The sequence below is a fragment of the Schistocerca nitens genome, chromosome 6 (genome assembly GCF_023898315.1).
Source record: "Schistocerca nitens isolate TAMUIC-IGC-003100 chromosome 6, iqSchNite1.1, whole genome shotgun sequence".
Taxonomy (NCBI): domain Eukaryota; kingdom Metazoa; phylum Arthropoda; class Insecta; order Orthoptera; family Acrididae; genus Schistocerca; species Schistocerca nitens.
In genome coordinates this window covers 498,114,944-498,137,004 of record NC_064619.1, presented here as the reverse complement: position 1 = coordinate 498,137,004, position 22,061 = coordinate 498,114,944, and the positions used below count along the sequence as shown (strand labels likewise).

Genomic DNA, 22,061 nt, shown 5'->3' with positions numbered 1-22,061 from the left:
GGGTTTTCATGCTTCCTCAATACTCGGAAACCATACAAAGTAAAAAATTCTTAAATAAAATTCAAAATGAAGGTAATATTGTTAGTTTGAGGTCATATTTAAGTGGTATTGTTAGAACTTAAATTTAATGTTAAATTTCACAACTTTTCTTATTTTTTTCTGAGCTAAAATTTTAAATTGAATAAAAATTATACCATAGTTCAGCATTTGATTTAAACACTGTATTCCTAAACTTTTTACAGCATATTTAATTAAGATCTGTAGAAAAAATGAAATAAAATAAAAAGTAAACAAAAGCTGCAACAATAGCCATGAATTATGATGTGACTGTTCTTGGACGCCCTGCTGTTTAACTGCAGCCCATTCAAGCTAAGTACAGTGCAGATTTAATATTTATAATTTAATCACTTTTTCCATACTTCCAACAATATGCTCCATAACACTTAAAACTGAAGTCAATGTATAATAAAAGGAGATGAACCCTATGTAAGTTTCATCTTTATGAAAACTGTGGTTATGATTAATACATCATGAATAAAAGGTACTTACAAATGTATAAATTATTGTTATGTTATGTTATATACCTGCGTCAACAACAGATATTCAGTTTCAAAATGAACTGTAGTTCACCAAAATCTGATATAAGGTTCTTTAGTTAAAGCAAACTTTACTGAATTATAACTCAGACTAGTAAAGATTTAGGAGATAACTTTGACAGTTTTTTTACAGTAATTGACATATGTAAAATTTATTTATGATTTAAAAAATTAGGTAAGTTTTCTCACTTTTCATCCGATTTGAAACGGAGTAGCCTATGTGTACTATCTTGTCTTTCAATTAACAAATACAAACTAGGCAATTGGATTGTAGCCAACAACTGTGCATGAGCAGCCCGTTGTGAACTTTAGCCGACGTACAATGCTCATATAACTACCCACTAGCTGTTCTATGTGATTGTGCTCAACACACTTTCATTTCATATCACAACTGCTGAAGGATTTCTTACATAGATATAGCAACTAGATTTGGTCTGTTAGGGCAATGTATCTAGGTAAAAAGTTTTCCACATTTCTGCCAAACCTGTGTTACAGAGCTGGTAATGTTATACTTTCACTTTACTGCCTCTGAAATCATCCACTGACAAACATAATTTCCTTCATATTTGCACATCCAGTCACATTACACACAAAAACTATGGAACTTAGTTAATAAGAATTAAAGCACACAACTGTTTAGGTTACTGTCAACAAAATAATGCAATTGAAAAATATAAAAAAAATACCTATTTCATACTGCATCACCTCATAACCAAGAGAGAAAAAGAACTACAATTTGGCTACTTCAATTAAAAACGGAGCAATATGGAAGTTTTTCTTTGATCCCTTGAGTAATGTGTGTAGAATAAAAATTGGAAACAAATGTTCAGCCATTAAGTTAGAAAACAAATATATGACAAATTCAGCACTGCACTTAGATATGGGGATGATTTATTTTTCCTTTATTTAACTAGCTGCCACTGCCATAACACATGTGATACATTGCCCACAACAGCAATCACACAAACAAAATACAAAGTCTCATACGAAATCTGTGAGCCCTTTTTAACTTGTCTGTATACTGTATATCCAAGTGGAGTGGATTATATGACATCATAAAAATATGCCAAGGAACTGATATGCTCACAATAACGAAGGATTTAACAGGATATTGCGCGTATCTTTTGCGGCAAATATTAGCTATGTCTTTCTCAAATCAGTTTGTTCTCAGGCATCTGCTTCCTAGCAGCAGCACACAGCTGTTTCCTGTGCAAATCTGGCAAACATAATTAGCTCAATCACATGTCTGAAATTAGGTAAAGATTATACGCCTTGAAAAATAAAACAAAACTAAATAAAATTAACACCTATTTGACAAAACACCCGCATATTGATACACGTAAGAAACCAAGACTGGTATAAGAAACTGATCCACATAGCGCGCGTAATCACACACGTCAGACGACACAATTTAAACTGAACAGTGAATATGTTTTCACATTAAACACACACACACGAAATTTCCCACAGTAGATCGCAAGAGCAACACGGAAAGAAGAAAAGAGAACCCAATTTACGAATAATCAAAGAAAGTTTTTTTTATGCCTTCATCATATTGAAGCCACAATTTTTTTCAGTAAAATGTAAATTACATGCACTTCGTTCTAGATAATCATTTAGCATTAAATATACAGTCACAACATAAAAAACTTACAACGAATTTTGATTTTCTCTTGTAGTGTGAGCACCCTACAGCTCCTGCTTCTTCCATTTTGATGATGCTGAGGTTTGACAACTATCGACAAAATCCAAATATTCAAGAATCGCACAGTAGCAGTCGATGTCATCCATCGATATGGTGCACAATGTGTTTATCGTATTTGTTTACTGTTTAAATGGTGGATGAAACAATTCAGCGTGGTAAGGAGGAAATAACAAATTGTCATTTAAGTGATTACACGTCACTGTCAGGTATGTATTTTGAGGTTTACATAATGTATAGAACTTAAATAGCGTACGTAATTCTCCGTCACGTCGTAGTACAATCACTTGGAGCGGTACTTTTTAAATGGAATACTAATGATGAATTTCCATTACTGTGTACGTGCATATTAATGTTGCAATACGTTCAGTTGAATTTCCAGATCTATATTTGCACCTGATGAGAGGATGCTGCCAAGGTAAGGGAAGGGGTTAACGTCTTGAAAAATCATTCTATTGATGGCGATATTTTTTCCCCCCTTCCCAAGGTAGGGGTTGGTTAAAGATTTTCGTTTTTGCTAGTATACAGTTTGAGGCCATTCATTTTCTATGCTGCAGAGAAGTCATTCCGAATTAACACTAGTTCTTCTTCGAACTGAGCTACAGCTGCATTGTCATCAGCATGTTGTATCTCAAATAATACTGCAGAAAATGTTATATTCCTTACATTTAAACAGCTCAAATTAAACAGCTTCCCATCCATTCTGTTAGTTAACCGCATTCCTTGGGGGAGATCATCTTTAGCTAACTGCCTGGTAGTCATAACATAGAAGGAAAATAATTTGGTGGCAATCATGCACCGTTACTTAACACCAATATTTCTTGATACGGATTGGCCTACCACCAGAATCGTTACTAATGACAGCTGCTGTCGTATCTGTGTAGAGCAATTGTGACATGACAAAGCATTTCTGTGAAAAACTATATAGATCTAAGATTTTTCATAAAACTTCTTGGTTTACAGAGTCAGATGCCTTAGTGAGGTCAATAATGGCAATGTATGGCCTCCTGTTTTGTTCCCGTATTTTTCCTGAAGCAGACGATCTGTGAATACCACATATGTGGTTCCTCTAGAAAGCCCGAAGACTCACTGGTTCTATAGTAGTAATTTTTCGACTAAGGATATATTACAATTTGCGAGAATTTGAGTAATTAGCTCTTTCCAAGCCAGACAGCAAAGATATTCCACAGTAGTTATTGCAGTCTTCTTTCTTAAATGTGGGAACCACCAGACTATTTCTGAAATCGGGAGGCAGTTCAGTGTTCCAGATTTTGACAGTTTGTTCATGTAGGCCTATGTGTCTTATGAGTTCCTCAGCACATTATTTGAGAGCTTCCATTGGTATAGCATGAGAACTCGTGGCCTTGTGTTGCTTTGCTTGATTGACAGCATACTTAACTTCATTTAATGGTGATAGGGAGTTATCTTCTTTGGTGGGTACTTTTTGTATAATATCATACATTTGTTCATCAATAACTGATTCCTGGTCTTCAAAATGATGCTTCCACATATTCACGAGGGAGCATTGATATTTTTGAAGTGTACACTTGTCATTGGACCACAGTGGTTTTCTACCAGTGATAGCTGGACCATAAATTGTGTTTGTGGCTTGAAAATATTATTGCATATCTTTGCCTGTTAGATATTGTACCTCTTTAGCTCTTATATCTACATTCTTCAGCATACATGATTTCTTTTTAAATTTTCGTTGGCAAGACGAAAGACTTCTTTCTTAGTGATGAAGTTCATGTCCTTTCAGCATCTTTACAAGGCTTTGATCTTCTCTGAGATCAGTGCTTCAATGTCATCATCATTTTCATCAAACCCTCCTGATACTCCCTGGTCTTATATTCTAATGTTTCTTTGGGGACACCCAAAATAGTGACCGTCAAATTCTCCCAGTGTTGTGTTGCATCACGATGACATCCCATACCCAGTGTCTGATGAAGCTCTTTCTTGTAATGTGAGGAATATTCTAACTATAAACTTCCCAGTATCAAATGTGTGTTTATCATTTTGGTCAGATAGTGACAAATACACGGTGGGTCTAATAAGTCAGTGATCTGCCCAATAGTCATTGTGTCCTGTCATTTTTAGTGGTGAAAATATCATATACATCTTAAGGACAATTACATAGTCAGATATGAGATTATATTGCTACAATCTAGGGTGCTGCCGTGATCTTTTGAAGTGATTGTTTTGCCGAAAGATGGTGTTAGTAATTGTTAATTCACATTCAGCATATTTTGCAAGTAGTGTAGTACCACTAGAGTTTTTGCTTCCACCACCCTCCTTGCCAGTGGCACCACTTCACACTGTGAATGATGTATTGGTAGTTGTCATAGTTCCTAATATCATCAATCAATAAAAAAAATATTTCAGTACTCCACTGCAGAAATTGCCAGTGACGATTCATACAATGATGTAACTCCATTATATACAATTATCAATACAGTGTTAATTAATCAACTCAACTAAAGATGATCATGTAATCTTAAATCTGGGCAGATAGCCTGTGTTGCTGTACCAAAGCTGCTCTGACGCAGCACTGTCAAGAACTGTGAATAATGTAATTTCATGAGTGAGAAAGTGACATAAATGAAGTCAACAAAGTGAAAGAGGTCATTCCATGTCATTTCAACCAAAATAAACATTTTTTCACCCATCTTCACAAACTTTCATGAAAATACTTTCTCCATCCTCCCTCTCTCTTTTCCCCCCTCCCTCCTCTCCTGCTCCCCCTCTCCCTCTCCCCCACCTCTCCCAATTTTATGGTGTTTCAAAGTAAAGTTTTGAATCTTTAACACTGAAAACAATGTGTAATACTTATAAGAAAACTACTAGTGTGGGGGAACAAATGTAGGCCTATACGTAAATTTCTAAGGTTTTTTTAAATGGTTCAACATTACATTGAATATCACGTAAAGGTAAAATGATATCTAAAGTTCCTAAAATAATCTTCGAAGAATGAGCTATCACACGTTAAATTGAAATTAATTTGGTGTGTGTTCTTTTATTGTGTTTTCCTCCATTATTGGAAAATGTAGGTGACTCTTTATTCAATTTTTTCACCAAGTGTATTATTGTTTAATAATTTGTAAAAATAAGTTTTTGTATGTTTTTATTGTTTTCAGTTTCTTTCAATAAATGATATTGAGTTTGAAAACTGATGAACAATTGACAAAATATTTGTGGATGTTGTTGTTGTGGTCTTCAGTCCTGAGACTGGTTTGATGCAGCTCTCCATGCTACTCTATCCTGTGCAAGGTTCTTCATCTCCCAGTACCTACAGCAACCTACATCCTTCTGAATCTGCTTAGTGTATTCATCTCTTGGTCTCCCTCTATGATTTTTACCCTCCACACTGCCCTCCAGTACTAAATTGGTAATCCCTTGATGTCTCAGAACATGTCCTACCAGCCAATCCCTTCCTCTAGTTAAGTTGTGCCACAAACTCCTCATCTCCCCAATTCTGTTCAATACCTCCTGATTAGTTATGTGTTCTACCCATCTAATCTTCAGCATTCTTCTGTGGATAAGTGGCAGCAAATGTGGTTCATGCTTGAGGATGCAGGAAACGGGCAGTTCGGAGTCGTGCTCACTTGGTCATTTGTTTCTGGTCATGATTGTACTGTATAACATTTGTCTAAATTTTAACAAAACAATGATGAAAAATGTTTTTAGATCATAGAGAAGATGAAGAGCGATATTTTTTTCTGTAAGAAGATTATTTGAATTTGTAATAAGATAACATATGTGAATAGAAGATGATACATTTAACCTGTGCATAAGGGAAGACAAGTGCAGCATAGATATGTTAACACTGACTGACTGTCTCAACAAACAAGTTATGTTAGAAACAGAACTGCAGAAAATGTAAGTAATTTATTGCAAGATGAAATTAATAAATATAAATTACATAGAGGAAAAGATAGTGATGTCGAAACTACTTGTCTCCATGGTAAATATTTTTTTCAAAAATATTGATTTCTAAAAGAGAGAGAGTGAGAAAGAAAGTTAACAACACACAAAAACCACGAGAAACTTGTTAAGAAAACACTAACGATACTCATTTACAGCAAAGTAAGGACAAAGCTGTTCCAAAATTATTAGGCCTAATAGTAAAACTAGAATGAAATCTGTATCTTGTTGCAACATAAAACTTTGTTTACATTGCTCAGTGGTAATTGTATTGATGAATATTTGAGCAAAATGACAACTCTGAAATGACAGAATAACAAAATGACAGTGCTATGAACTCCAATGGCTTTCACAGAAGTAAGATGCTCATCTTTGGAATTTTATACATGTAATGACAGCTGTGAAAATGGATATGTAGGCTAAATTAGCGGAAAAAAGAAAATAGAAATTATTTTAGATTGAAGTGCCAGAAAATGCAACTGCCTGCCTTAGAAAAGACAGCAGAAGAAAAATTGTTGATATGGGTTTTCTGGTTGATAACATAATGAACAGTGTGCACTAAAACTGTTGGGACAGTTGCAGTCTTTTCTTCGTTTGATGTGTTGCCCGTTGGTGCATCTTTGTACAGAGGTCGAGCAGTGCTTTTCCGATGTTTTGTTACATCTACATCTACTTGCATACTCCCCCTGTCACATGGTGCACACTGGACAGTACCTTGTATCACAACTTTACTGTTTGAGTTGTAAGTGGGATTATGGAACCATGATGGTCTATATGTCTATACATGAACCCTAATTTCTATTATCTTGTCTTGGTGGTCTTTACACAAAATGTAATTTCTGGCAGTAGAATCATTCAGCAGTCAGCCTCAAATAGCTATTTATAGTTTTTCTCAATAGTGTTGCATCCACCATTTGAGTTCATGAAGCATTTATGTAATAGTCACATGTTAATGGAACCTGCTGGTAACAAATCTAGCATCATCTCTCTTAATCACTTCAGTGTATTTCTCCAATCTGATCTGGTGGAAAACTCAAACATTCAAACAGTATGCAAGAATGGGTTGCACTGGTGTTCTGTACACATTCTCCTTTATAGATGAGCAAACTTTTTCTAAAATTTTCCCATTTCCTCCATTTGCCTTCCCTACTACTGACCTTACATAATTGTTCCAATTCATGTTGCTTCACAACTGTTTGCCTAAGCATTTAATTATCTTGAGTGTCAAGTAGCACATCACCAATACTTTATTCGAACAGGGTTGTTTTTCCACATAATCTGCAATAACGTGCATTTTCCTACATTTGGAACATGCTGCCATTTGTCATGCCATATAGAAATTTTGTCAAAGTCATCTTGTATCCTCTTATATTCATACAACGATGACTTACTGCTCACCTTATCCATCAGAAAATTTATATATATGTGGGGTGTTTTGTGGGTGGTTGGTTGTAGATGGGTTTAAAGCTCCCTTTGGCGTGAATTTATGTTGAGTTTCATCCATCATCCATTTGTTCCATTCCCCTCTCATATACACTTAAAGTGGTTTATTTATCGAGGCATCAAGAGGTTGCAATTGTGAGGCAAGTCCTCCCGGAATAACAGCAAGCTCTATATTTTCCTGTGGTAATTTTTCTTTCAGGGGATTTTTCTAATGACTACTAGACTGATCTAGCACAAGAAGAGAACTTTTCTTCAACAAAGCATCTTTCCTTTTCTCCTACACTCTCTTAATCCATAGCCTCATACCAGCCTCACCCATCCAACCCTTGTCACATACGTGAACAACAACACCTGGCATTATTTCAGAAGTTTTTGGCATTGTTTTGCAGTTGAAAATGATCAGTGAGTTAAGTTCAGCACCGTCAGTGCAACATGACAGAACAACAGTGTAGTGCATTTTTTCATGTCCACTTGTTTTTATAATTAAATAATGGAAAATCCAGGATGGAATTTAACAATATTATGAAAAGAAGTTGCTACTCATCAAATTGCAGAGATGTTGGGTCGCAGATAGCCACAACAAAAAGACTGTCACAAATAAGCTTTCAGCCAGCAAGACCTTCGTCAAAAATAGATGACACACACACACACACACAGACACGCGCGTGCGCAAAACTCATACACCCATGTACAGTCTCTGCCAACTGAAGCCACACTGTGAGTTGCAGCACCAGTGCATGATGGGAGTGGCGACTGGGTGGGAGTAAGGATGAGGCTTGGGCAGGGATGGGGAGGGAAAGTAGGATTGTTAGTGGGCAGCAAAGTGCTGATAGGGAGCACACAGGGATGAGATGGAGAGAGGGTAAGTATGCTGTGTGAGGTCGGGAAGTTAGGCGGAGGGCAGGGCAAAGGGGATGGGGAGGGGGGTAGTGGAAAAGGAGACAGTTAAAAAGATTGAGTGCGATGGTGAAATGAGGGCTGTGTAATTCTGGAATGGGAACAGGGAAGGGGATGGATGGGTGAAGACAATGACTAATGAAGATTGAGGTCAGGAGGTTTATGGGAACATAGACTGTATTGCAGGAAAAGTTCCCACCTGCGCGATTCAGAAAAGCTGGTGTTGGTGGGTGGGATCCATATGGAACAGGCTGTGAATCAGTCATTAAAATCAAGAATGTCATGTTGGGCAGCATGCTCAGCTTCAGGGTGGTCCAGTTTTTTCCTGGTGACAGTTCGTTGGTGACCATTCAAGCAGACAGACAGCTTGTTGGTTGTTATGCCCACATAGAATGCTGCACAGTGATTGTAGCTTAGCTTGTAGATCACGTGACTGGTTTCACAGGTAGCCCTGCCTTTGATGGAATAGGTGATGTTAGTGACCGGACTGGAGTAGGTGGTGGGTGGAGGATGTATGGGAAAGATCTTGCATCTAGCTCTATTATAGGGATACGTGCCATGACATATGGGGTTGGGAACATGGGTTGTGTAGAGAAGGATGAGTATATTGCATAGATTCCGTGGATGGCGGAATACCACTGTGGGAGGGATGGGAAGGATAATGACAAGAGGTAGTCGGAACCCTGGCAGAGAATGTAATTCAGTTGCTCCAGTCCTGAAGGGCACTGAATTACGAGAGGAATGCTCCTCTGTGGCCGAACAGTGGGACTTTGGGAGGTGCTGGGAAACTGGAAATATAAGGCACAGGAGATTTGTTTTTGTACAAGGTTGGGAGAATAATTGTGGTCTGTGAAGGCTTCAGTGAAACTCTCGGTATATTTTGAACAGGACCACTTGTCACAGCAGGTGCGACGACCATGGATGACTAGGCTGTATGGCAGTGACTTCGTGGTATGGAACGGGTGGCATCTGTCGAAGTGGAGGTCTTGCTGGTGGCTAGTAGGTTTGATATGGACAAAGGTATTGATGTAGCCATCATTGAGCTGGAGGTCACATCTAAGAATGTGGCTTGGTGGGTTGAGTAAGACCAGGTGAAGCAAATGGGGGAGAAGCTGTTGAGGTTCAGGAGGGATGTGGATAGGCTGCCCTCACCCTCAATCCAGGTCGCAAAGATGTCATCACGAATCTGAACCAGGTGGGGGGATTAGGATTTTGGGTGCTAGGGAAGGATTCCTCTAGGTGACCCGTGACTAGCAGGTGCCCATAACCGTACCTCAGATTTGTTTGTAGGTAATGCCATCAAAGGAAAAGTAATTGTGGGTGAGGATATAGTTGGTCATGGCGACTAGGGTGGAGGCTGTTGGTTTGGAATCTGTCAGGTTGTGGGAAAGGTAGTGTTCAATAATGTTAAGGCTATGGGCATTAGGGATATTAGTTACAGGGAGGTGGTGTCAATAGTGACGAGCAGGGCACTGTGTGATAAAGGGATAGGAACTGTGGATAGTCATTGGAGGAAATGGTCGGTATTTTTTATAGAGGAGGGTAGGTAATAGGTTGAAGGTGTTGGTCTGCGAGAGCAGAGATTCTGTCTGGGGGCACGGTTACCATCCACAATGGGGTGTCCGGAGTGGTTGGGTTTATGGGCTTTAGCAAGTGTGTAGAAGGTAGGAGTGCGGGGGAGTCATAGGGGTGAACAGAGAGATGGGCTTCGAAGACATGTTCTGAGATGGGCCTAACGATTTGAGGAGTGGATGAGATCCAGGTGGATTTCTGTAATGTAGTAATTGTGGTAAGACTTATTGGTGGATGTATCTGACAGCTGGCAGAGTCCTTCTTCCAGATATTATTATGAGGTCGGAATCAGTTTTAAGATGGTGGACTGTGATACTTTCTGCAGATGTAATGTTAGTTTACGTGTTGAGGGATTTGGTGAATGATAGTGAGACAAGGTTCTTGGTTAAGAAATTATGGAAAGTTTATAGGGGTGAGTTGGGGAGCTGTGGAGGTAGATCACAGTTGGATGGAGGAGTGAACTGAGTCAGGCAGGGATCAACATCGGTTCTTGATTGAGTCTGATTGGTAGGGTTGTTGGCGAAAAAGTGTTTCCACTATAGGGACCGGGAGAAAGTGAGAAAATCTTTAACAAGCCCTGCATGACTGAATTTGGGAGTGGGACAAAAGGTGAGGCCTTTGGAAAGGACTGATATTAATGTGAGGATAATGCTTCTGGTGGAAAGATTCACGACCGGGTTTCAGGTCTGTTTAGGTTCTGGATTCTGGGTGTTGGTGCGAGGGAGTTTTGGAGGGTGGAATAAGTGTAGTAGGTTTGTGATACAGCTTTTTTTAGCTATGAGGGGATGTGGGAGAGGTTTGGATGTTGTTGTAGAGGTGGTGGACAGCACTCCTCATCTCACCTTTTCCCCACTTCCAAATTCGGTCATGCAGGACTTGTTAAAGATCTTCCCACCTTCTCCTGATCCTTAGAGTGGAAACATTTTTTTTTGCCAACATCTTTACCAGTCAGACTCAACCAAAGATCAATGTGGAATCCTGCCTGACTCAGTTCACTCCTCCACCCAGCTGTGATCCAATCCCACTGCCCTTAAATCACCCCTATTAACTTTTCAAAATTCCTTAACCAAGAACCTTGTCTCACCATCGTTACTCAAATCCCTCAATTTGCAATCTAACCTTAAATCTGCAGAAAGAACCACAGTCCACCATCTAAAAACTGATTCTGACCTTATAATCCTATCTGCGGACAAGTGCTCTACCACTGTTGTTTCTAACCGCAAGGATTACCTGGCAGTAGGACTCCACCAGCTGTCAGATACATCCACTTGCAAACCTTGTCGCAATGACCACATTCCAGAAATCCAGCTGGATCTCCAGTCACTCCTCAAATCCTTAGGCCCATCCCAGATCCATCTCTCTGCTCACACTCCCCACATTCCTACCTTGTACGTGATCCTAAAATCCATAAACCCAACCATCCAGGACACCCTATTGTGGCTAGTTACTGTGCCCCCACTAAGAGAATCTCTGCTCTTGTAGACCAACACCTTCAACCTATTAGCCAGAACCGACCCTCCTATGTAAAAGATACCAACCATTTCTTCTGCCAACTCTCTATAGTTCCTGTCCCTTTACCACACCACGTCCTGCTCATTACTATTGATGCCACCTCCCTGTACACTTAACATCCTCAATGCCCATGGTCTTACCATTACTGAACACTGCCTTTCCCAATGCCTGACAGATTCCAAACCAACAACCTCCTTCCTAGTCGTCATGACCAACTATACAATCACCCACAACTACTTCTCCTTTGAAAGCATTACCTACAAATAAATCAAGGATACAGCTGTGGGCACCTGCATGTCACCAACCTATGCCAACATAATCATGGGCCACCTATAGGAATCCTTCCTAAACACCCAAAATTCTAAACCCCTCACCTGGTTCAGATTCATTGATGACATCTTTGCAATTCAGATCAAGGGTGAGGACACCCTGTCCGCATTCCTACAGAACCTCAACAGCTTCTCCCCCATTTGCTTCACCTGGTCCTACTCAACAAGCCACCTTCCTGGATGTTGACCTCCACCTCAAAGATGGCTACACCAGTACCTCTGTCCATATCAGACCTACTAACCACTGACTAGAGTCATGTGTGTGTGAGTTGCATTTGCGTGAGTGTGGGTGTGTCTATCGTCCATTTTTGATGAAGTCCTTGCTGGCCAAAAGCTTATTTGTGACTGTCTTTTTGTTGTGCCTTTCTGCAATTCATTATCTCTGCTGCATGGCGAGTAGCAACTTCCCTTTTCATAATACTGTTACATTGCATCCTGGATTTTTCATTGTTTAGTTTTTGCCTGATTACTTTTCTTCGATCCTAGCCCAGTGCTGTTTTCCTTTGTTACTATTTTCTAATGCATTACTATATTCAGTGTCCATCTTTCTTGTCTTTCCTGTGTTTTTCTTGTCGTCTTATAAACCACACTGCATGCTCTGCTTATGAGCCACATTGTATCAACCGTCTCAGCTGTGCACAACATATGGCTACAAGACCATGATGTTTGTTGGTGCAGCATCTTATGTCTCTCATTACTCCCGCCGATATCATTAATCCTATACCTTCAAATTGATCACTCACCCTGCATCAATCTCCCGTATATTTGCGTGTTATTTCCCGCACCTTTCCGGTGACACATGATCTTGTATCTCATTCTATGAGACCCTCCCCACCCCCTACTCTTTCTCCGTTCTCTCTCTGTTCATATATACAGGGTGTTACAAAAAGGTACGGCCAAACTTTCAGGAAACATTCCTCACACACAAATAAAGAAAAGTTGGCCCAATTGAAGGAAGGTAATGTTGACTTCAGTGCTTGTGTTGACATGCGACTCATTGCTCTACAGTACTAACATCAAGCACATCAGTACGTAGCATCAACAGGTTAGTGTTCATCACGAACATGGTTTTGCAGTCAGTGCAATGTTTACAAATGCGGAGTTGGCAGATGCCCATTTGATGTATGGATTAGCACGGGGCAATAGACGTGGCGCGGTACGTTTGTATCAAGACAGATTTCCAGAACGAAGGTGTCCCGACAGAAAGATGTTTGTAGCAATTGATCGGCGTCTTAGGGAGCACGGAACATTCCAGCCTATGACTCGCGACTGGGGAAGACCTAGAACGACGAGGACACTTGCAATGGATGAGGCAATTCTTCGTGCAGTTGACGATAACCCTAATGTCAGTGTCAGAGAAGTTGCTGCTGTACAAGGTAATGTTGACCACGTCATTGTATGGAGAGTGCTACGGGAGAACCAGTTGTTTCCGTACCATGTACAGCGTGTGCAGGCACTATCAGCAGCTGATTGGCCTCCACGGGTACACTTCTGCGAATGGTTCATCCAACAATATGTCAATCCTCATTTCAGTGCAAATGTTCTCTTTACGGATGAGGCTTCATTCCAACGTGATCAAATTGTAAACTTTCACAATCAACATGTGTGGGCTGACGAGAATCCGCACGCAATTGTGCAATCATGTCATCAGCACAGATTTTCTGTGAACGTTTGGGCAGGCATTGTTGGTGATGTCTTGATTGGGCCCCATGTTCTTCCACCTATGCTCAATGGAGCACGTTATCATGATTTCATACGGGATACTTTACCTGTGCTGCTAGAACATGTGCCTTTACAAGTACGACACAACATGTGGTTCATGCACGATGGAGCTTCTGCACATTTCAGTCGAAGTGTTCGTACGCTTCTCAACAACAGATTCGGTGACCGATGGATTGGTAGAGGCGGACCAATTACATGGCCTCCACGCTCTCCTGACCTCAACCCTCTTTACTTTCATTTATGGGGGCATTTGAAAGCTCTTGTCTACGCAACCCCGCTACCAAATGTAGAGACTCTTCATGCTCGTATTGTGGACAGCTGTGATACAATACGCCATTCTCCAGGGCTGCATTAGCGCATCAGGGATTCCCTGCGACGGAGGGTGGATGCATGTATACTTGCTAACGGAGGACATTTTGAACATTTCCTGTAACAAAGTGTTTGAAGTCACGCTGGTACGTTCTGTTGCTGTCTGTTTCCATTCCATGATTAATGTGATTTGAAGAGAAGTAATAAAATGATATATATGATCTCACTGTGACTTCATGCCAGTTTTAGTTAATTTTTGCCTTCCGCTATTGTCGACTCCTTCAGATTTATTATTGTTCCCCCCTTTCGCATCCATTTCATCCTTCTTGTGATTTTTCCCAAGTATTTGGGTGTATTGTTGCATATTTTTTCTGACGTAATTCTTCATTAGTTATGTAATTATTCACATTTTTCCACCACCATGGATCCTTGCTCCTTCCATCTGCAGCAATACAGAAATGTTTTCTTATCCCTAAACAGAACCCTGTCCCACATACTGTTTCTGTGTTGTTGCTTTGCTCATGGAATCCCCCCCCCCCCCCAAATGGCCTTACCATAAAATTACCCATCTCCAGCTGCCGCTCCTCCTTCCACACTCCCCCAGTCCTTAGCCCTCACCTACATAGTCCTGCCAAACCATATCAACCAAAGCCAAACCTCCTTGCAGTACCTTCTCTTCAGCCATAAAATTCTCCTGCTATGCAATCCCAAATTCCTGAAACCCATAACACACTTTGAAACTCTTGCCCACCAGGAACTAGAGCAACATGCACAATGCCACCTCAAAAAACTCTCCACCCTGCTCTTGGCCTACTCCCGCCTTGGAGTAACACTATCCGCCACCTCTACGACAACCTCCAAACCTCCCCCACATCTCCTCATAGATGAAAAACCCTGTCTCACAGACCTACTACATTTACCCCACCCTTCAAAACTCCCTCCCATCACCACACAGAATCCAGAATTTAAACAGATTTGAAACATGGTCATGAATCTTTCCTCCAGAAGCATTAGCTCTGCAGAAATATCACTCATTTCCAAAGGCCTCACCTTTTGCCCCACTCCCAAATTCAGTCATACAGGGCATGTTAAAGATCCTCTCACCTTCTCCCTGTCCCTACAGTGGAAACACTTTTTCACCACCAACCCTACCAATCAGACTCAACCAAAGAACCCTGCCTGACTCAGTTCACTCCTCCATCCAACTGTGATCCATCTCCACTGCCCCCCCAAATCACACCTGTTAACTTTCCAGAATTTTTTGAACCAAGAACCTTGTTTCACCATCATTCCCCAAATACCTCAACATGCAAATTAACATTACATCTGCCGAAAGAACCACAGTCCACCATCTTAAAACTGATCCCAACCTTATAATGCTATCTTTGGACAAATGCTCCACCACTGTTGTTTTGAACTGCAAGGACTACCTGGCAGAAGGACTCCACCAGCTATCAGATACATCCACCTAGAAACCTTATCACAATGACCCCATTCCAGAAATTCAGGAGGATCTCCAGTCACTCCTCAAATCATTAGGCCTCTTCCCAAAGTCCATCTCTCTGCTCACCCCTACTACTCCCCCCACTCTTACCTTGTACATGCTTCCTAAAATCTGTAAACCCAACCACCCAAAATCCCCATTGTGGCTGGTTACTGTGCTCCCACTGAGACAGTTTCTACTCTCAGAGACGAACACCTTAAACCTAGTACCCGAAACTTACCCTCCTACATAAAAGGTACTAACCATTACTTCCACTGACTCTCTACAATTCCTGTCCCTTTACCACACGGTGCCCTGCTCGTCATATTGACACCACCTCCCTCTAAACTAACATCCCTAATGCCTATGGCCTTACCGCTATTGAACACTATCTTTCCCAATGGTTGACAGATTCCAAACCAACAACCTCCTTCCTAAACATCCAAAATTCTGAACCCATCACCTGATTCAGATTCATTGATGACATCTTTGCAATCCGGATCGAGAATGAGGACTCCCTATACACATTCCTCCAGAACCTCAACAGCTTCTCCCCCATTTGCTTCACCTGGTCCTACTCAACTCAACAAGCCACCTTCCTAGATGTTGACCTCCACCTCAAAGATGGCTACACAAGTACCTCTGTCCTTATCAGACCTACCAACCACCAGCAATACCTCCACTTCAACAACAGTCACCATTTCGATACCAAAAAGTCCCTTCCATACAGCCTAGCCACCCATGGTTATCGTATCTGCAGTGATGATTGGTCCCTCTTGAAACTACCGAGGGTCTCACTGAAGCCTTCACAGACTGTAATTATCCTCCCAACCTGGTACAAAAACAAGTCTCCCATGCTCTATCATTCCAGTCTCCCACCACCTTCCAATGTCTTACCGGCCATCCACAGAGGAGCATTCCCCTCCTAACTCAGTACCACCCAGGACTGGAGCAACTGAATTACATTATCTGCCAGGGTTTCGACTACCTCTAGTTGTGTCCTGAAATGAGAAATGTCCTGCTCAGTATCCTTCCCACCCCTCCCACAGTGGTTTACCAAACCTGCACAATATGCTCATCCACCCCTACACAACCCCTGCTCCCAACCCCTTATCTTATGGCTCATATCCCTGTAATAGAGCTAGATGCAAGACCTGTCCCATACATCTTCCCACCACCATCTACTCCAGTCTGGTCAGAAACATCACCTATCCCATCAAAGGAAGGGCACCCTGTGAAACCATCCATGTGATCTACAAGTTAAGCTACAACCACTGTGGTGAATTCTGTGTGGGCATGACAACCAACAAGCTGTCTGTCTGCATAAACAGCTATACAGCCCTCATTCTACCATTGCAACTAGTCTTTGCACTTGTCTTCTTTTCCACTACACTCAACTCCCCCCCCCCCCCATCTCCCTCCCACCCCTCTCTCCTTCCCTTTGTCTAACCTCCCGGCTTCACATAGCAATCCTACCATCTCTTCACCTCGTCCCTGCATGCTCCCCAGCAGCAGTTCACTGTCCCCCACCAACCCTACTATCCTTTGCCCTCCCTGCTCCAGCCTCCTCCTTACCCCACCCAGTTGCCACTCCCATCATGCAATGGTGCTGCTGCTGCTGCTCCGAGTGTGGCTTCAGTTGCCAGAGACTGGAGTCCTGTGTGTGAGGTGTTGCATGAGTGTATGTGTCTGTCACGTATTTTTGATGAAGGCCTTGCTGGCCGAAAGCTTATTTGTGACAGTCTTTTTGTTGTGCCTGCCTGTGAGTCAGCATCTCCACTATATGGAGAGCAGCAACTTTTCTTTTCATAATATTGTTTTTATAGTTACATTTGCAGCACTTTTCATAGCAAGAGTCCTCGTGCTTGGCCATCAGATGTTGAAGGATTTTCGTCCAAATTCTCTATTGGCTTAGTTTCACACTGGTTTGCTTTCGATGTTGAATAATAAAGTGATGGAAGTATAATATATTCTCTTTATACCCTTGTGGCATTTTCTGAGATATTTAGGTTTTGGTTCACATGCTAAGTCCATAGCACTTCATAAACCTGTAGCACTAGCCAACTCCACCCTTAAAGTCTGTTAAGTTCTACTGTACCGCTAGCTTATGAGCATGTATTTGAATCATTTTTGTATTAATAGCATTGCCATTTTGGTAGTGTCCTTGAGTTCACTTCAATATGTCATCTTCTAGTTTTGGCCGTTTTACTTTCAATCCTCTATTTGCACATTTAATCTTCACCCCCTGCGGGTATGGGGGTTAGAATAGGCCTGAGGTATTCATGCTTCTCGTAAGAGGCGACTAAAAGGATGGCCTTTATGTGATGGTCCCCTGTAGGGTTTGACCTCTATTCTTCAAAATTTTCCCAGAGAGTGAGCCAATTGGGGAAGGACAACTTACATGGTGAAACATGTCCATTGTGCATTGAGATCTTTAGCCCACTTTCTCATCGTCGCATTGCGGTCCCACTCATTCTCCATCTCTTGGGTGGGGACACCTTCCTGGGTGAATTTTCCACCATGCACTATGCACTGTCGCTTTCTGCACCGACGATGGCCATGGACTAATTTGCACCTCATATCCAGCATGGTAGCCAGTCCGTTGTGGTGGGGCCACCATGTATCCTGTTGGTTGTAGCCCCTGACCACACAGGGATTGCTCTGCTGCTGCCTGTACTGTTAACTCCCCACATATGCCAAGGGGTAGATGCCCATCCCCCTGGAGCATCGGGACTCCCAAAAAATGCCATCCTGCCAGGTGGCCTTTGCTGCAGTGGGCGGTGCCCGTGGGGAGTGCCCTTGGTCGGAGTGGGTGGCATCAGGGGGGATGAGACGCGATGAAGTGTAGTACATCATCTCTTGCTGGTGGTCAAACACCTGCAGTCTCTAAGCGTTCACAGGCTCAATTCAGTACACAGAAGTACGACCCTAAATCCTTCCCTGCCCTGACCACATCATGGGAGGAACGCCAAGCTAAGGATGGCAGCGAATCATATTCTCCCCGGTACCTAGTACGTACGCGAGCTGATAGGGAATCATTCATGTCCATGAAGCCTCAGTTCTTTGTAGAGTATTTAGAGGACAAGTTTGGGGAGGTGGAGGGCTTGTCCAAAATGCGGTCTGGGTCAGTCTTGATAAAAACAGCCTTCTCTGCCCAGTCACAGGCATTACTCACTTGTGACAAGTTGGGGGATGTTTCTGTTACTATCATGCCCCATAAGAGCTTAAATAAGGTCCAGGGTATTATCTTCCACAAGAGATCTTCTTTTACAGTCCGATGACAAGCTGCGTGCCAACTTAGAGCGACGAGGTGTCCATTTCATCTGGCGCATCCACCAGGGTCCGAGGGATAATCAGGTTGACACCGGTGCCTTCATCTTAGCTTTTGAGGATGACACATTACCTGAGAAGGTGAAGGTGATGGTCTAACACTATGATTCTAAGCCCTATATCCCTCCCCCAATGTGGTGCTTTAAGTGCTGGAAGTTTGGCCATTGTCTTCCTGCTGTACTTCCAGCCTCGTATGTCGAGATTTTGGTCATCCATCCCAATACTCCATGTGCCCTGCCTTCTATCTGTGTCAACTGTGGAGAGCACCATTCTCCTTGTTCGCCAGACTGAAGGATTCTACAGAAGGAAAGAAAAATAATGCAATACATGACCCTGGACCCACTGACCTAGATTGAGGCTAAAAGGAAATTTGAAAGACTTCATCCTGTGCGCATGACAACATCTTATGCTGCCACTATAACTACTGTTACAGCCTCATCCGTTGCACCACTTCCAGTCAGCTCTCAGAGCCGTAAGACTACATCTGCCCCCTTGATGGTGGGGGCACTTCCCTTCTTGTTGCTCCCACACCACCTACTTCAGGAGCAGCCCCCCCCCCCCCCCCCCCCAACTATCTGGGACATCAGTCCTCACTTCTAAGCCAGAGAAGTGTAAGTCTTCTTCGGCTCCTCTCATTAGGAAGGGGTCACTGGGGTCACTTCCTTCCCAGGTTCCTACCAGCGACAAAGCGGACACCTGCCAGTGGCTGAAGCAGCCACAGGTAGCTGGTTGTAGGGCTTCAGGGTCCTCCTCAGTCCTGGAGACTGAATCAAAGAAGCCCTCCCAGCTAGAAAAAATCAAGGGACAGTGCAGGAAATCGAAAAAGAAGACTCCAAGGACAAGGAAATTGTGGTGACATCCACACTACCACTACCTACAAACTCTGCATCTGAGGATGCATGTGAGGATGAGGTGGAGATTCTGGCATCCGCTGAGGAACTAGATCTCACCAGACTCTCAGACACAATGGATATAGACTGCTCAGGCAAAAAGTCGGTGGCAGCAGGTGACCCTGCATCATTGAATGTTCCATGCCTTCCCAGTCTGACGATGAATTCATCCTCCATTGTAATTGTCGTGGTTTTTTGTTAAACTTTACACCTGCTTTCTGAATTGCCCTTCAGGAAACCTGGTTCCCAGCAATGCGGACCCCTGCCCTCCGTGGCTATAAGGGATATTACAGGAACTGTAGCAACTGTAATCGAGTGTCAGGTGGAGTTTGCGTTTATGTCCTAAACTCAGTCTGTAGTGAAACGGTGCCCCTTCAAACCCCTCTTGAAGCTGTGGCTGTCACGATAAGGACGATGCGGGAAATAACTGTCTGCAATATATATCTCCCTCCATATGGTGCAGTACCCCTGAATGCATTGGCTACACTGATTGCTCAACTCCCTAAACTCTTCCTACTTTTGGGAGATTTTAACACTCGTAACCCCTTGTGGTGTGACACCATGCTTACTGGCCGAGGCAAAGATGTAAAACTTTACTGTCTCAGTTTGGCCTCTGCCTCTTAAACACTGGGGCCACTATACACTTCAGTATGGCTCATGGCAGTTACTCAGCCTTTGATTTATCACTTTGTAGCCCAGGACTTCTTCCATCTGTCCACTGGAGAGCACGTGACAACCTGTGTGGTAGTGACTACTTCGCCATCTTCCTGTCACTGCCCCGGGGCATCAGGCCCACGGACGCCTGCCCAGATTGGTGTTAAACAAGGCAGACAGGGAAACTTTCACCTCTGCTGTCACTGTTGAATCTCCCCCACACGGTATCATCAATGTGATGGTTGAGCAGGTGACTACAACAATCGTTTCTGTGGCGGAAAGCGCGATCTCTCGCTGTTTAGTGTGCCCCCGGCAAAAGGCAGTCCCTTGGTGGTCACCAGAAGTCGCTGAAGCAATTCAGGAGCGTCGGCAAGCTCTATAGCAGCATAAGCGGCACCCTTCCCTGGAGCACCTCGTAGCCTTTAAACGGCTCCATGCCCGCTTTCACCAACTTATCAGATGACAAAAGCAGGAGTGTTGGGAGAGATACGTCTCGACCATTGGGCGCCATACGTCACCTTCCCAAGTCTGGGCAAAGATCAAATGTGTTTTTGGGTATCAGATGCCAACAGGTGTTCCTGGTGTTAACATAAATGCCATGTTCTCTACCCTCACAAACGCGACTGCCAAGCACTTTGGTGAGCACACTCTCGAGCCTCTGCATCGGAGAATTACCCCCCAGCTTTTTGCACTCTAAAATGGTGGCTGGAATGGAAAGTCCTCTCTTCACTACACGCCACAGTGAATCCTACAATGCCCCATTTACATTGACCCGACACATCTCGTGAGCCAGATCAGATCCACAGTCAGATGATTAAACATCTGACTACAAGTGACATCTCCTCGTCATCTTCAACTGGATCTGATGTGATGGCATCTTTCCATCACAATGGTGGGAGAGCACCATCATTCCAGTGCTCAAACCTGGTAAAAACCCGCTTGATGTGGATAGCTATCAGCTCATCAGCCTCACCAACGTTCTTTGCAAGCTGCTGGAACGTATGGTGTGTCAGCGGTTGGGTTGGGTCCTGGAGTTATGTGGCCTACTGGCTCCATGTCAGGGCGGCTTCCACCAGGGTTGCTCTACCACTGATAATCTTGTGTCCCTCGAGTCTCCCATCCGAACAGCCTTTTCCAGGCACCAACACCTGGTTGCCGTCTTTTTTGATTTACAAAAAGCATATGACATCACCTGGCAACTTCATATTCTTGCCACATTATACAAGTGGGTTCTCAGAGATCTGCTCCCAGTATTTATCCAAAATTTTCTGTTGCTCCATACTTTCCGTGTCCAAGTTGGTGCCTCCCATAGTTCTCCCCATATCCAGGAGAATGGGGTCCCTCAGGGCTCTGTATTGAGTGTCTCTCTATTTTTAGTGGCCATTAATGGTCTAGCAGCAGCTGGAGGCCATCCGTTTCACCTTCTCCATATGCAGATGACTTCTGCATTTCGTACTGCTCCACCAGTGCTGGTGTTGCTGAGCAGTGCCTACAGGGAGCCATCCACAAGGCCGAGTCATGGGCTCTATCCCATGGCTTCCGGTTTTCAGCTGTGAAGACGTGTGTCATTCATTTCTGCCAGTGTTGTACCGTTCATCTGGAACCAGCACTTTACCTTATGATGATCCACTAATTGTCATGGAGACATATCGATTCTTAGGTCTGGTTTTCAATGCTTGTTTGACTTGGCTTCCTCATCTT

General features: G+C 42.8%; 2 protein-coding genes across 3 annotated transcripts in view; one reads left to right on the top strand and one right to left on the bottom strand.

Moving 5' to 3' along the window:
* Positions 1 to 2,307, bottom strand: part of LOC126262255 (RING finger and CHY zinc finger domain-containing protein 1) — a 93,865-nt gene extending 91,558 nt beyond the window's left edge. For both annotated transcript variants that reach the window (XM_049958741.1, XM_049958742.1), the window contains exon 1: positions 2,251 to 2,307. In XM_049958741.1, coding sequence (XP_049814698.1) covers positions 2,251 to 2,307 — 57 coding nt within the window. The remainder of the gene's footprint in view (positions 1 to 2,250) is intronic.
* A 70-nt stretch (positions 2,308 to 2,377) lies between these two features.
* The window catches only part of LOC126262359 (adenylyltransferase and sulfurtransferase MOCS3), a 175,106-nt gene continuing 155,422 nt past the window's right edge, over positions 2,378 to 22,061 (top strand). Inside the window, exon 1 of the mRNA XM_049958944.1 lies at positions 2,378 to 2,507. Coding sequence (XP_049814901.1) covers positions 2,432 to 2,507 — 76 coding nt within the window. The 5' untranslated portion in view covers positions 2,378 to 2,431. The remainder of the gene's footprint in view (positions 2,508 to 22,061) is intronic.